Below are 16,606 nucleotides of genomic sequence, written 5' to 3' on the forward strand. Positions count from 1 at the left end.
TGCTGGTGGAGTAAGAGCATCGATTCGGGGATCGATTGTCACGTCCCGACGAGACGCGATAATTCGATCCCCGAGAGATCGATTTCTACCCGCCGATTCAGGCGGGTAGTGTAAACCTAGCCCCAGATACAGAACTCCTAGGTTTTTGGATGGTGTCACTCACATTAGTTGCCCAACTAAGAGCACTAATGCTGAAAAACAGATTGAGTTATGCAGTTCCTGTAGATGAATAGTTGTTTAATTTTGTTTGCTACATAAAAAATAAAGCAGTTCAGCGTGTTAGTTAATCTTGAAGCAAAGATTTCCTCTGTAATTGAAGACTGCTTGTGTTCTGCTTCAGTTAGCGGCAGAGTGCATTATTCTGTAGACAGGCCCCAATCCTGCAAACACATTTTATTTCAGGCCCCAATCCTGCAAACACATACAATAATAGTCCCCTTGAAAAATAAGTGTGTGCAGACTTGGGGCCTTACTTCGCTTATATAAAGTGTCAATGATCAGAATTGAAAATAGATCCAAACATAACACATGGAAGTGGATAACACAAGACTCCAATGCTTATTTGTTGCTATGTTCAAAATAGCAAACAAGAGTTTTCCTTGTATTCACTTGTCAGTTATAGAAAGCAGTCTAGTGCTGGCATCAGAGAATAACTTTTGTGTTCATTAAGAGAGTTCACCTTCCACTCTTAGCAATCTGTATGTTTTTTAACTTCTGATTTGGAGATATAATCATCAATTTCTTCATAAATAGCTCTGGAAGAAGAAGAGTAGGGTAAATACTAGGTCATGCTCATTTCATTTTATTCAGCAAAAATGTGCCAGTGAAATCCTGCTCAAGTGTGAATATTTCTCTTAAGTGTCTAAAATGGCTACTCGACAGAAGTTGAAGTGGCAGGACAGCCAGCGTTCAAAATTGAGCACACTGCTAATTGTGGTGAATTTGTGAAAATACTGTACATCTCCACCTGGGACACTAGGAGACACCACTAAACTTGTTTTCACTTTCGAATGAAATAGGATTTTGGTTCAGGTCTCCAGAAGTAAAATAGCTGGAGAACAAAAAAGTTAAAGAAATACATACTGATTTTAATAAATTAAAACTACAAAAGAAGATAGCTCTGAGCTAATAAATACCGTGAGGCTATAGCGGGCTGCCCTCACCAAGATCAGTCCTGGTATGTTCAGCTTTTCATGCCATTGAACAAGAGTTAAGTAAATTATTTTTCAGCACATAGGTGGTTCGCTATTTTTCCAGTTACCTATTAATAAAACACCCTGCACAGGTTTATTGCTTAAATTTTTTTTTTAAATGGAGATATCCTCTCTCCTAGAGCTGGAAGGGACCTTGAAAGGTCATTGAGTCCAGCCCCCTGCCTTCACTAGCAGGACCAAGCACTGATTTCGCCCTAGATCCCTAAGTGGCCCCCTCAAGGATTGAACTCACAACCCTGCGTTTAGCAGGCCAATGCACAAACCACTGAGCTATCCCTCCCTCCAATTAGCTAACCCAGGAATGTTCAAAGAACTGCACAGAATTTAGCCACTCCCATTAATGTTAATCGCCTTCACCTGATGCCTACGTCAATTTGATTAATCTCATACATTTTTAACTCGCAAAAGAAATACATACAATAAAAGTAGGGCTGTCAAGCAATTAAAAAAATTAATCGCTATTAATTGCGCTGTTAAACAATAACAGAATATCATTTATTTAAATATTTTTGGATGTTTTCTACATTTTCAAATATTTTGATTTAAATTACAACACAGCATACAAAGTGTACAGTGCTCACTTTACATTTATTTTTTATTAAACATTTGCACTGTATAAAAGAAACTTCAATTCACCCCATTGAAGTACTGTAGAGCAATCTCTATCATGAAAATTGAACTTACAAATGTAGAATTATGTAAAAAAGAATAACTGCACTTAACAATGAAACAATGTAAAACTTTAGAGCCTACAAGTCCACTCAGTCCTACTCCTTGTTCAGCCAATCACTCAAACAAGCATTCAGTGTTGGGGGAGGACAGGGGAGGGGGGAAGTAAGCAATGACTTGTGCAGGAGGAGGGTGAGGAAGGGGTCTTGCTGCTGCTTCTGGAAGGGTGATTTCTGGTACTGGGCTCACCAGGCTCACCTCCTTTTACGGAGCTAGGTGGGCTCCCTTCTGCTGAGTGAGCCCTTGTTTGCAAGGGAGGGTGGATTTTACCTCAGGGACTCATCATACTGCAGGGGTGGAGAGGTTGGTGCAGGGAGGCTAAGCTTGTCAGACCCGTGTTCTCTGTGGGGTATCCCTGGAGTGAGCAGCCAGCTAGGGGCAATGGGACATGACACAGGGAGGTTGGTCCCGGGAGTGAGGGGCCAGCTGGGAACAATAGGGCCCGGGCTGGCTAGGGTGCCAATCCATCCCGTTTTGGCCAGGACAGTCCCCTTTTTCAGCTCTGTCCCGGCCGGCCCTACTTTTTCGCCAAAACTGGGCACTTATCCTGGCTGTACGGCAGAGCAGAGAGAGGCGGCTCAGCACTGCCCCGCCCACCAGCAGGAAAGTGGAGAAATTTGCTGCTGGCAGGCAGTGCTGGCTTCAGAGCTGACCCCTTGGCAGCACAGAGCTGGAGTTGGGTGGGGAGGGTGTCAGCCTCAGCCAGGGGAGGTGCGGTGCTCAGGGGGTGGGGGAGAGATCAGCCTCAGCCGGGGGAGACGCGGAGCTGGGGGGGAGGGGTGGGGAATCCCTCAGCCGGGGGAGGCGCGGAGCTGGGTTGGGGGGAGAGATCAGCTTCAGCCGGGGGAGGCATGGAGCTCAGGGGGGAGAAAGATCAGCCCCAGCTGTGGGCAGCACGGAACTGGATGGGGGGATTGAGCCCCGGTTGTGGGCAGTCTGGAGCGGGGGGAGGGTCAGCCCAGCTGCGGGCGGCACGGAGGTGGGGCTTAGCCCCTGAGCTCGGGGGAGGGTGGGGGTCAGCCCCAACCCCAAGTAGCACGGGACTCAGGGGATGGGGGAGGGGTCAGCCCCTGAGCTCAGGGTGGGGGTCAGTCTCAGCCCCGGGCAGCACGGGGGAGAGGGGTCAGCCCCAGCTGCAGGCCGCACAGGGTTGGGACGGGGACACCCCACTGTGGGCAGTGTGGAGCTGGAGGTGGGGGGCAGCCGGGGGGGGGGGGGGCGGGGGGGGGGGGGGGGCAGCCCCAGGAGACATAGGGAGGGTGGCTTGGGCGAGCCCTGCAAGCGAGGGTGGAAGGGCACTCAGGCAAGCCCCTAGCCATCCTGTTTTTACTTTAAAAACGCCGAGATGAAAACCACATTACTTTCTCTAAACTCTAGAGCCTCTTCTCTTCCCACCATCTGGTGGCAGCTTCTGTTACTGTGCCTGACCAGACAGGTTCTCCGGAGCAGCTCACGCTGCCCTCCAGAGGGTCTGTGATTAACACGGGTTAGTCACACGCGTTAACGGCCGCTAATTGATAGCCCTAAATAAAAGATATTACCTCACCCACCTTGTCTCTCTCATCCAATAAATCATTCCATCATACACTACTAAAAAGCAGTGAGAAACTGCAGATTAGTAATTTTCAAAATTACTCACTCTGTGCTGTAGCTTGGCGCTAAAGGATCAAATTCCATTATCTCATAATAATGAGGTGTCTGTGAACTGCTCTTTGATACGTCTGAAGGGAGACGGGAAAAAAGACAAATTAATACATATTTTAAAGTAAGCAAATAACATGCTTGATGAGCGTTTGCTTTGTTTTGCATCTTGAATTGACATAAAACAACAACTGATTATCCCCAATACATTTTCACGCTCTAAATATTAAACAGATGCATACTTCTCAAAGTCATCAGACAGAGCCTTGGACCATGTTAGTTTTTGCTGCTGATTTTTTGTTGTGACCCTTCAGATCCACTATGCAAGGTCCCTATGGGACACTGGGAAAACAGATGCATAATGTGGAGGTTAGGTCTGAAGTGTAAAATGACTTTATTACCTGCTGGTGATGCACCTGGTGTTGTCTCATTCAGTGATGAGGCATTAACAGTTTGGAGGTTTACAGTCTGCAAAGGCACTGGGTTTAAAAGCGTGGCAAGCTAAGGAAATCAATCATCATAAAGTTAGTATGTAAGCAGGCAGTGCAAACAAAAAAATGTTTAAATTTGTATGCTGGTAGACAACCTTTTTATACTGTTTATTTTGTAAGATGGTAAAAACAGACAAAGGCTACAGATCAGGTCAGGCAGCACAAAACAATCATCTATTGCTGTTCTCCATGTAAAACTGCTAGAGCCAATATTTCTATTACTGTAGTGTACATATGTATAATTTACTTGTATATATTCTATTCTGATACGTTGAGCCAGAGGCTGTGAGATTTGTACATGGCTGTTAACTTGCTCTTTGACAGCAGGGGTGAAGGAGTGGGTGATGCCAGCCTCCCAAGATTTGTACTGATTGCAAAGAATACAATGCAAGTTCTTATGTGATCATAGAAAGCCCTTCGTAATCTTGGCAAGAATCACATGAGTAACTTCCTCTCTCCTTATAACCCTGCTTTGCAGCTATGGTTGGTCAGTGTTGATCTCACCTCAGTCACTAGATTCAACCTAGCACGACATAGCCCTGATCTCTAGGTGCTGCTAGAATATAGATAATAATGCAGCAAGTCTTTCTTGGACATGGTGAGCTCCCCATCCAAAGGGTCTACTGACGAACAGATGAGTAACCTCCTCTCTGGCTGTTTTCAAAGTTTGATACAAGTCATTTATTTTATTTTGCTTATTTGGGTCCCCACTCCCTTTGCTTTTATATCCAATCTTCTTTCCCTCCACCATACACATTCCTCATATTAAGCTGAGAATGCATGCCTTTGTGGGTGGGATATTTTGCCCATACACCATTTATCCTACATGGAGTTTGGCTGGTTGGTTCGTTTCTTAAAGTTTTTATATTAAAAAAACAAAACAAAAAAACAAAAAATGTACAGTGCCTAGATGGTCTGCAACAGGAAACTTATAGCTGGGTAAACACACTGAATAGTGGCTCTCTCATACAGCAATCTCAATGTGCGGTATACATCCATTAATTATCTAAATACTACTCATACAGTAACGGCTTAGGCAAACTGCAGCGACCCAGCTGGCCACAGCAAGCATCTCACACACAACCTTTCAGAACAAAATGTGTTGTATCGAGAATGGGAAGTTGCCCTGCACATTGAGGTTGTTCCCTATTGCTTTGGAAAAGTGCTGTGGGATGGATCTTTTACTTCCATCTGGACAGCTAGCAGAACAAGAGGGAGGAGACCGCCGTTTTAACACTTGCCATGGAAGATTGCGATTCTGAGCATCCTTGTTACTCACGTTGTTATAGATATGACCTTCAGGGATGCTTTGGCTTGTGCTTTGTGCTTCAGTTGCAAACCTAGGTAACGATTAACACATGGAATGTCACTGAGAAACGAATAGAAGAACATGAACTCATATAATTAGATTTTTTTTCCTATTGGCTGACTGTCACCTTGTGCCAGAGCTGAGATCACCAGGGTCACCAAAAGGGGACAGCTGCCAGAACTGTCTCTGCAAGGTTTGGAACTTGCTCTCCTAGGTCCTAAGCTGTCTTAGTTTATTGATCTGTAAGGCATTATGCAAGACTCATTTGTTTCTCCCAGACAGTGAGAGTAGGAAATCTTAAATATACTTTTGGCTGCTGGGTTATTAAATGTGTTAATTTTTGGTCAAGGGGTATTACAGAAGCAGCCTATTTTTAAAGTGTGACAGGATGAATCTAGAGCAAAAGGTAGGCATTCCTCTTTTATTGAACAAGTGTGCAAACCATAAGTAGTTCCAAACATTCACAGATCCTTCCAAAAGTACGTGGCAGAGCAGCAATATAAAGAACAAACATCTCTGAAAACATTATGCTACAGTTTCTTGGTAACATATTACTTACGAGGGCTGTTGAGCGTTTGCTATAGCTAGTAAATCTAGCTGAGGGTAGAGCAAAGGATGGTGGATGCTTGGATCTGCAGCACTTGTAGATCTGCAATCTAAAATTCAAGCTGGTATTAAAACTTGCATAGCTGTTATTTGGCAAACAATTAAATCTTTGCTGGGTTATTATTTATCAATGATTTTTTTTGGAGGGGGTATAAAATTGCAGTGAAGAAGTTGCAGTGTTGTGCAATTGCTTTGAAATACATACTGAAGATGCTGCTATTCCATTTAGAGATATTATAATTCTGCCTTTGAAGTGGTAAGAAATGTAGAGTTGATTTCAGAAATGCATTGTATTTCTGCCTGACATTTTAAATTGCCGGGGGGGTTGGGGGGGGAAGTGGCACTATGCATATTAGGAAACATACTTTAAAACCAGAGGACCACCCATTTCTTATTCTAGTAGGATAACAACACATTTACTCTGAGTTCTTACCTCTCCCGACCTAAGTAACATGTTGCAGATTTGAAGGGGCTCCTTGAACATATTTAGGAAGTTCAGAAAGGATAAGTATGCATTTCCCTTCTGAACCTACAGAACAAACAACTTGTGCCAGCAAGAGCTGTTATGTAGGTGCATGGTTATATGGACGTTCTTGGGCATGGATGACAGAGATTGCTTCCTTGTAAATTATTAATGATCCCCCATTTAATAACGGAGGAGGCAGATTATTTCAAAACACAACCTCTCACATCAACAGATTTTTGTACAAACTACCTTAAGTATACAATAGTAAATCAGCTCTACTTTCCCTTAAAGATTCAAATCAGAACTCTCGTTTTCATTTGGATACACATTTGTCTCTTGCAAGGAATTTCTTGTTCTGGCCACAGTGGTTCTTTGTTTTAGGAAAGAACACTACAAAGGAATAACACCGCTCTCATTGATTGTGAGCCATTCCAAAATGACATTCAGGAGATGTACACAAAAAACCTCATCTTTATATGGTTTGTTATGGTAGTTCATTTATCCAACATCAGATGTCCATTCCTGCAATAGTGTATTGTGTTGGGGCCAGTGTTCTGTTTGATACCGTGCACATTCACTCTCTCATCAGGGCCTACATTTTGTTTCCTCTCAGATGTATTTGAAATTCATCTGAGGAAAACACGCTTGAATCAGATCAGCAGCGGGACATGGCAGCAGCAAGCAACTCTTACTTTCAGAAATGTCTTCATTAGTTTTGCGGCCCTCTAGTCCCACATCCATGTGATGTGAATCAGCATACTTTCATTCCATCTGCATAGGCTCCAGCACCACAAGGTTAGAAATACTTTATATCAAACTTCCTAATGTTTCAGAGAAAATACAAATATTTCACTCACTTAATTCTGAAAACTGAGGAGTCTCAGGGCCAGTTCCCCCCAATGCTGACACAGGAATTGAAGAACTTGAATTGACGTCAAGTAGATCACATGATGGAGCAGATGGTTGTTTGCTATAGATCTAAGAAGAAAAAGAGTTTAAAAGTAAACTTAAGTTGCTATTGTCACTTAATACAAACATTTGAAATCAGAATCTGAATATTATTGAGGAAAGGTGACCAGTAGAGCTGGTTGGGAATTTTTCTATGATTTTTTTTTTAAATGCCAGTTTATCAAAACCAGAACTGTTTGTAGGAATAAGTTGGTTTTGAATTTCCCGTTTTAAAAAATTTTGAAAAGAAAAGTTCTGAAGTTGTGAAAACATCCCATTTTGACATTTTCAAAATTAAAAAGTGGCTCAAAATTTTTGTTTCAGAATTTAAATTAATTTATAGTATTTTTTTTAAAAAAATTGAAATGAAATGTTTCGAATGACCCAATCCATTTTTTTTTTTAAATTTTTATTTTAAGAATTTTTTTTTTTTTTTTTTACTTTTTGACTGATTCAGGACAGAAAAATGTTTAAAAAAAATCTCAAATTTCTGCAAGACAGGAAAACTGTTTCCTACTCAGGTCTAGTGAACATAGAATCGTAAGACTGGAAAGGACCTTGAGAGGTCACCTAGTCCAGTCCCCTGCACTCATGGTGGGACTAAGTATTAGCTAGACCATCCCTGACAGGTGTTTGTATAGGCTGCTCTTAAAATCTCTAATGATGGAGATTCCACAACCTCCCTAGGCAATTTATTCCTGACACTTAGGAAGATTTTCCTAATGTCCAACCTGAACTTCCTTTGCTGCAATTTAAGCCCAGGTGTGTCTTAATAGAGTTAAGAATGAAATCAGAAGGGAATTAACTATATCACATGTTTGATATAAAAGTGTTTTGTTAGTACTAGCGAAAACAAATTTATTTTAAACTTGGGGACTTGTGAATGAGCTACATAATCTGCAAACTGGATCATTTTGGACTATTAACCCATCCAAAAGTCAGAAACTACCAATGGACTATCTGACTACAAATAGAAGCCAGTTATAGGAGTGTTTCATCGAAAAACCCAAATTGATTACTACCTTCCTGTAATAATTATGGACTATATTTCAATCACAATATAATCAGCCTCATGCAGGATGTAAAGGAAACGGAGTTAATTTTGGCTTTGTACAAGGTAAAACGTGTGTATCACTGTTAGGGCCAGCATGGTTAATAAAATAGGAGCAGTGATGGGAGAAAAGTAGCCTTTAAAAATTCATTTTCCAGCTTCATAAACGCCCCTAGAGACAATAAGTGAAAAATAAGACTACAGATGAAAAGAAACAAATCTCTTCACATCATGTGAGAGATTAGAATTGAATCTAGTACGCAGCAATAGAGGTAATAAAACTGCATTTGAATAGATTTTCTCTCTTTTCCAGTTGTCCTTTCCTATTCTCCATGTTATATTTGAAAGTAATTTGATACTTGTGCTACAAAATGTAAGTGGAACTCTTGCAAATTAATAGAGCAACATTATCCTCTGTTGGAGACAGAATATTGAGTCCAACAGAGGATAGCAAGCAAATAGAATTCCTTAGGTCACAAAAGCACATTTGTTGTAACAAATAAGAGGAAAAGCTCTGGTTTATAAAATCTTAGCCAGATTCTTACCCTGAGTTGATGGGATTTGTCCTTAACTACTCACCTCTGCTTGCTCACGCTGGATTCGCTGATTCTCCAAGAAACGCACTCTGTTCCGAGAAAACCTGTTGGAAGTGGTACATTGTCAATAATTGAGTCTTAAACGTCCCAGGTGTATCACTCAAAAAGAAAGTGTCATTCATAAGAATCCAGCAGTTACTGCAAAGGTCTGATCCTACAAAAGGATCTAGAAAAGTATTTAACAAGCCCCAGCCAAATGCACATACAGACACTAATGTCCTCAGTAGGAATATTAGAATCAGAACCACAGCTCTGTGTCACTTGACATAAGGAAGAACTACTATGGTAGAGTTATCAAAACCACTAGAGTCATGGTTCCATGCAGCAGGCCAGTAGACTACACACGCAGAGACCACTGTCCTTGACTTCACTGGGACTCTGCCCAGAATCTTTGTTGATAATCAGATACAGGAAATGCAACGTGACTTGCCTTAAAGCAGTCATACTGCCACTCAAATGTATATAAACAGCTGCAACTAGTTAAAAACATACCTATATAATTTTTAGCATCTCACATACCTGTGTATTCAAGGGCATACTGAGGATTTCCTATAGCAAATAATAAATCCATATGTAGCAAATATTAACCAAGCCAGTAGAAACCACTGCAAATAACATGTATAGCAGCTTTGAGGTACAATGCAACTGCAACCAGAAATGACAGTTAAATAAGTATACAGTACTACTGCATGAGAATGCTAAAATAGTCTTTGACCAATTTCACACTCCCATGAGCAATTATTTGCCCTTTCAATCAACAGGTGAACTGTTTCACTGGGGATTTGTTGAGGCATACCCACAAGCTATTATTCATAATTCAGGGGGAAGTTTCAGCTTTCCAAGAAAAATGTTAATCGTCAGTATTAAGAAGATTCTAGGTCACCATTTGGATAAATGGGATTTACAGAAACCAAAAGGGAAACTCATTTGTATTTTACTAACATTACAAACTTCCTCAGGCAAGAAGTGAAAAACTCTCTTTAAAGAGTGAATTGTAAAACATAACCCGCAGCTACAAACACTAAACTTTACGAGTCAACTGAATAAAATATTGTGAAGAATAGCATGAAAGTTTGTGAGAATGACACTGGGAAAATACGACAGTTTGGCTGAAGCGTTTGGAAGAGGTTTGAGGGTAAAAAAAGGAAGGAAGGAAGGATGGGGCAAGATTGTCGTTGTTTACGGCATACCCACTGGTTCCACTCGTTAGAGCATCTGTGTGACAGAGATAAGATATTTGTGCAAAAACTAAACACAAGTTATACACACTGAAGCATTTGCAAAAGGGATAACACTCTCTGAAGGCTGGTTGTCTTGTTGGAAGGAGACACAAGGCTTGCAATGTAATTGGTAAGTTGTTGCTTCTAATGTGGTCATTCTTTACTTCATACGCCATAGTAACTAAGATGTTGCCAGAGCAGTGGTCAGTGCAAAATATAGTCAGTAACCTTCAAAGATGCCACTAATGCAACATTTTGATTTTTTAAAATTGCAAAGCTTTCTGTTCACAATACCTCATGGATAGGCCTAAAAGGAACCATACTAGGGGTGAGTATGTATTAACCACGCAGCTGTGTAATACACAACAGAATATTTGTTTCAACTGAGACAGATCCCAGGCTACAGCTGAAGGGATGCTGTAATTGCTCAGTGTAGAAATCACCATGTTTTTCCAAGTCAGTAAATCCACAGTGAAACAGAGACAAGTCTGCTCTGGCCTTTGGGATGGTGTTCTGCAGAGCTGTTCTTTAGAAGTGGGTGTATTGAACAAGCTTGGAATCCTTGAATCTTTAAGTTAAATTACACAGGGATAAAAACATCTGAACCTTTTCTACACCGCAACTTCCACCAGGGCTACCACCGATGGAGTTGCACCCAATGCGAATTACAGGTCTGGAAACTCCTAGTGTAGACAGTGTTGCACGGGAGTACTGACTCCTCCTGATCGTGAGAGATCTCACAGCATTCTTTGCGACAGTCTTAAACCTGCTGCCCTGACTAAATGCCATTATAATCAATGAGCCAAGGAGGGCGAGGAATACCTTTAATTGGACCAACTTCTGTTGGCGCGAGAGACAAAGCTTTCGAGCTTACACAGAGCTCTTCTGTGGTCTGGGAAACTAACTCAGAGTGACACTAGTTTCTGCAGCTGTAAACATAGGGACAATGATATTTACTGATTCACCTCACAGGTATTTCAGGTGGATGAATTAACGTCACCCATCTCTGCAGAATGCTTTGGTCCTCTGATGAAAAAACACTGTATATAAAAAAAAAAGCAACCTATTATGTAGTCTGAAAAATGTTTTGGCATTCTTTTGGATAGAGTCAGTTAATTATAAAATAATAATAATATCAACAAACAATAATAATAATAATAATAATAATAATCCAAATTAAAACCAGAAAATCAAGGAATTTTGAAGTATTAACTGCAAGTGCAAGCCACATGATGCTCATTAACTTCTGTTATTATTTTGAACATATATATTATTATGATAATTATTTGTATAGAAGTAGTGCCTAGGAATGCCAATCATGAACCCATTGTGCTAGGGGCTGTACACACACAGAACCAAACATATTCCTGGAACTTTAATGAGAGTCCCAAAGCCAAAATTGTAAGCCAGACTGAGCCATTAAAGATTAATGTAACCAGCATGGGTTCTTGTTTTGTCTTTAACTCCCTCTTGCGCCCCCAAAAAACAAAGTTCATCTATTTTACTTATTAATAGCTTTGTTTCATCATACCCGTTGCTGACTGTCTATATGCTGTCATCCCTGCTACAACCAAAAGCTCACTGTGCAAATTCTCAGAGGTCAGGGTTATTTTCCAAAGGGAACACATTTTATTTGGATTTTCCGAAGACCCACTACAGGGACAGAACAGCAATACCTGCACAGATTTAACAGCAGCTAAAAACAGCTTTTAAGAGCCTCTCAGTTCATGCTGTTAGCAGCTTCAGAGTTTCCACAACAATTGCTCTTGTATCAGAAAGTCACACAATGGAAAAACAATCTTGTGATATATGCCTGGAGCACACATTCCAAGTGTGACAGCGCTAAGGATTGTGGCGGGAAGACGTTAATCAAAGTTCTTCTGAAATAAACTGGAACCGACAGAAGACAAACAAGGACGAGGCATTAATTGGAGCTTTCCTCCCCTCCCTTACCCCACTCTGTTCCTCTTCCCTTTCCTGGTCATTGCAACTCCTCTTTATTCTACTCTCCTTCTCCCAGGTCACCCCACTGTCCTCTAATATGCCCCCCTTTGCCAGTCCCTCAGCAGTGAGTGACTGAACAGAGTATGTGGCAGGACGACATGTCTCCAAGGCCTGCCAGAAATTTGTGGTGTCCTGTGAAGTGTTAAATACGCGAGAAGTTGGTCTTCTTGATGACAATCTACTGATGGGCCATCATAGCTGATGGATGAAGAAGAGTGTGGTCTCATCAGTGCACTCCATTCTGCCCAGCCCAAAAACCAAAGAGTTCAATGCTCCTTGAAAGGCTTAATTTTCCCTATGTGGGAAGCACAAGCCTTCAATTTGTTCCCCAACCCACATGGTGCTGAAGAATGGTTTTTACAACACAGTCATCTCACCTCTGGTTAGGAAAGCCATCCATTCACAGCTAAGACAAATCATATACCAGGATGATCTCTGTTATTTGTTGCTTGGGAAATGCTGAAATTCTGGTATTTGCTAAGCCCTAGTTATCCCACTGATGAAATCAATAAGTAAATAAATGCAGATGTCAACACCTCAAGCATCCAGGATTTCCTTGTGTGAAATAATACCTATTTGTGCCTGCAGTGGGGGGGGAGGGAGGGGAGGGGTAGAATCACTTGTTTGCTACTGTGGAGAGCCGCATGTGATCCTTTTAAGGAAGCAGGAACTCCACTCTTTGGCTGATGCCTGCAGTAAAACTGTCGGTCTTCCCGAGGAGCATGTGCATGCTGCAGTTAAGCTCAGCATGTGGGTAACCAAAGGAACAAAGAGAGCTCATAATTGACTGAAGCCAAATCCACTGTATCCGAGTCCCATGCTAACAGAAGGACTCAGCGCCTGTTTCTTTCCTCATGCTTTATTATTCCCAGCTACGCTAGTACTTTGGTTTACCCTGCAAGCTGGTATTCTAGGGACCCTTCTACAAATTTTAACCTGTCTGCTGCTTCTCAAGTGCCTGGAGAGACAAGATCAGCAGATAAATATAAGTACAACACAAAAAGGAACACGCTGTTCCTTTCTTGTTGATGGAGGATGAAATTCATCTCTCTGGAGACAGCCAGCACCAGTCATATGGACCATTTAAGCCTCAGAGCTCAAGTGGCACTTAAATGGCCCATATGCCTCATGTTAGTCCTCTGCAGAAGGGTGAATTTCACCCTGAAAGAGCAGATTAAACCGCAACAGATATAACAGTTTCCTGTGTGAATTAAGTTATACCTAATTGCATTAAGTTTAAGTATTTTAGGAGTTTGCTGGGGAATTCACAGGGCAGGCAGGGAACTGTGCAGCCTGGAAACACTCCGGTCAGAAGTGATAGAGACATGTGTCTCCGCCCAAGGGAGGTGATTGCTGGGGAGCTGAATGCCTGAGAGTGGGTGCCCTTGCTGGACCTTGGAGGGGGAATACAGGTGCAGCTTCCCTGCACTATGACATAAACATCATACTTGAGTGTTAAAAAAAAATGTAACAGATTTGGTCGGCCCAGTCAGGAGAACCTGTTATTGAGACCAAAGTGGAAAAGACAGGTTCTGGTTTCACTAATAAATTTACCTTTCATGGCCCAGGAGGACGTTATTCAGATCTTCATTCACTTGTATTAATTCAGCTAACACATCTTCATTCTCCACTGCCACCAGCAGTTCCACGATCCTCTCCTGCATCACCCGACATATCTTGTACAGTTTCTTTCCAGGAAAAAAAAAACAAAATCATCATCATTGTGGTTTCTCCCATTTGTCAGTTTGGGAGGAGAATTATAAAACTTTTGGGTGCTGGAGACGCAAGGGTAATGCACGGTCTAATTCACATGACCACATACAGTTTAAAGGGTGAGCCCCAAATCCCTTATATTTGATTCTCAAGTCCCTTTCTGGCAAACTTTCTACAAAATGCGGCTGATAATTGCTATCACCATGACCAGCACTCCTACCCCAACTCATAACCCAGCCTCATTTCTGGAAAGTCATCTTCTTCCATAAAGAGAAAGTCACGTACTTTATAGTAACTAGAGGTTCCTCGAGAGGTGTGGTCCCTATTCATGTTCCACTGTGGGTATGCATGGGTTCTACGTGCCTGGAGCCAGAGAATTTCGAAAGCAGTGTCCGTTAGCCTGCACATCTGCCCTGGTTTTCTCGTGCCTCCGACTGAGGAGATAAAGGGCGGGGCGGACCAACCGCCTTTCCAGTTCCTTCTTCACTGCAAATCAGAGAAGATCTGAAGCGCAGTGAAAGGAGGTCAAGTATCAGAGGGTAGCCGTGTTAGCCTGTATCCACAGAAACAACAAGGAGTCCGGTGGCATCTTAAAGACTAACAGATTTATTTGGGCATAAGCTTTCATGGGTAAAAAACCCTTGCATCTGAACAAGTGGGTTTTTTACCAACAAAAGCTTATGCCCAAATAAATCTGTTAGTCTTTAAAGTGCCACCGGACTCCTTGTTGTTTTAATGGAAGGAGGTCAAGGTAGTGGAATACAGATAAGGACCACACATCTCCAAGAACCTCCAGTTACTATAAGGCAAGTAACTTTCTCTTCTTTTTCGAGTGCTAGTCCCTATGTGTATTCCAATGTGGGTGACTGACAAGTAGTACTTAAATAGGAGGAGGGTGTGAGATAATAGATGGCAGAGCTGTATGAAGGACTGCTATTCCAAAAGATGCAGCAGTAAAGGAGTCCTGTACCAATGCAGAGTGTCTCACAAACACGTGGACTGAGCTCCGCGTAGCTGTCTCACAAATATCAAGAAGAGGCACTCCTCGAAGCAGTACTGTAGACGCTGCTTGCTCTCTTGTGGAAAGAGACAATTAGACAGCTGATAGCAGAGCGAAACACAGCCCCAGATCCGTTTTGAGATTCTTTCAGAGGATATAACCAGACCCCTTCCAATATGGCGACAAATAGTCTATGGGATTTCCCGACTGTTTTCATTGTCTGCAGGTAAAAGGCTGCGGCTCATCAAATGTCAAGAGAACGGAACCTCCTTTCTTCTGAGGATGGATGAGGATTTGGGAAGAACACTGGTAAATGGATAGACTGGTTCAGGTGAAACTCAGACTACTGTGGAGCCGGTGAATTTAGTGTGTAAACATAATGAAACCTTGTCCTTATGCACTATAGTGTAAGGGGGATCTGCCATCAACGTCCCAAGTTCACCAGCCTTCCTGGTTGAGGTGGTGGCTACCAGGAATGCAACCTTCATGGATAGGAGAGACATGGAGCAGGAGGCTAATTATTCAAAAGGAGGCCTAGTGAGAGAACAAGGTGCAAATCCCATTGAAGAGTAGGTGCAAAAAGTTTTTTTTTTATAGGTGCAAAAAGTTCTGATTAGGCCTTTCCAGAATTTGCTAGTCAGAGGGTGCGTGAAGATTGAGTAGCTCTGTATAGGCAGATGGTATGCACTGATGGCTGCCATGTGGACCCGTAAGGAACGGATGAGCAAGCCTGCTGTCTTCAAGGAAAGAATATAATCCAGAATGAGAGGAATATCTGTGGCTTCTGGAGAAATACGCCTTTGATGCACCCAAACAGAGAAATGTTTACACTTGGCTAGATAACATCTCCTAGTGGACTCCTTCCAACTGCTAGAAAGGATGTTCTATACAGCTTCAGAACACAATTGCTCTAAGGACAAAACTAGGCTCTGAGATGAAGCGCCCGTGGGTTGGGATGCCTGATTTTGCTGCTCCCTTGAGTCAGGAGATCGGGAAATGTAGGAATAATGATTGGTGCTCGAGATGACATGCATAGGAGGTTTAGGAACCTCAACTGTCTGGACCAGTTGGGGCATTGAGAATAGTGCGTGCCCTGTCCTGCCAAATCTTGCACAAGACTCGAGGCAGGGGTGGTAGTGGAGGGAAGGCATAGATCAGATGATCTGACCATGGAAGAAGTAGAGTGTTGCTCTGTGAGTGGTGACCCAGGGCTCCTCCAGAACAGTATATGTTGCATTTCCTGTTTGGGAGAAAAACAGGTTCTTGGTGGGGCATTCCCCACAGAGCAAAAATATTGTTTACCAGTGTCGTGAAGCTCCCACTCGTGATTGACCACAAAGTGGCTGCTGAGAGAGCCACTCTCAGCACATTCTGGTTTCCTGGGAGGTAGACGGCCAACAGGGTAATCTGATTGCTGACGCACCAGTTCCACAGACTCAACGTTTCTGCACACAGGGGGACGGATCGCATTTTTCCCTGTTCGTTATGTAAGAGGTGATTGTGATGTTGTCTGACATAATGAAGGCACCGTGACCTTGAGTGAACAGGAGAAAGGTTTCACAAGCCCTTCAAACTGCTCATGGCTCTTGGTGTACATCCTGGACATTTGAGATGTCCA

At 42.4% G+C, this 16,606-nt stretch overlaps 1 protein-coding gene across 1 annotated transcript in view; it reads right to left on the reverse strand.

Moving 5' to 3' along the window:
* Positions 1–397: 397 nt before the first annotated feature.
* TOM1L1 (target of myb1 like 1 membrane trafficking protein) overlaps positions 398–16,606 on the reverse strand; it is a 35,752-nt gene continuing 19,543 nt past the window's right edge. Inside the window, exons 8-15 of the mRNA XM_026654531.2 lie at positions 13,830–13,963; positions 9,035–9,095; positions 7,314–7,434; positions 5,944–6,040; positions 5,355–5,415; positions 3,986–4,085; positions 3,583–3,664; positions 398–755 (exon numbers count right to left, since the gene is read on the reverse strand). Of these exons, the coding sequence (XP_026510316.1) occupies positions 689–755; positions 3,583–3,664; positions 3,986–4,085; positions 5,355–5,415; positions 5,944–6,040; positions 7,314–7,434; positions 9,035–9,095; positions 13,830–13,963 (723 nt within the window). The 3' untranslated portion in view covers positions 398–688. The remainder of the gene's footprint in view (positions 756–3,582; positions 3,665–3,985; positions 4,086–5,354; positions 5,416–5,943; positions 6,041–7,313; positions 7,435–9,034; positions 9,096–13,829; positions 13,964–16,606) is intronic.

This window comes from Terrapene carolina, unplaced genomic scaffold, assembly GCF_002925995.2.
Source record: "Terrapene carolina triunguis isolate 2854851 unplaced genomic scaffold, T_m_triunguis-2.0 Scaffold192, whole genome shotgun sequence".
Lineage (NCBI taxonomy): Eukaryota > Metazoa > Chordata > Testudines > Emydidae > Terrapene > Terrapene triunguis.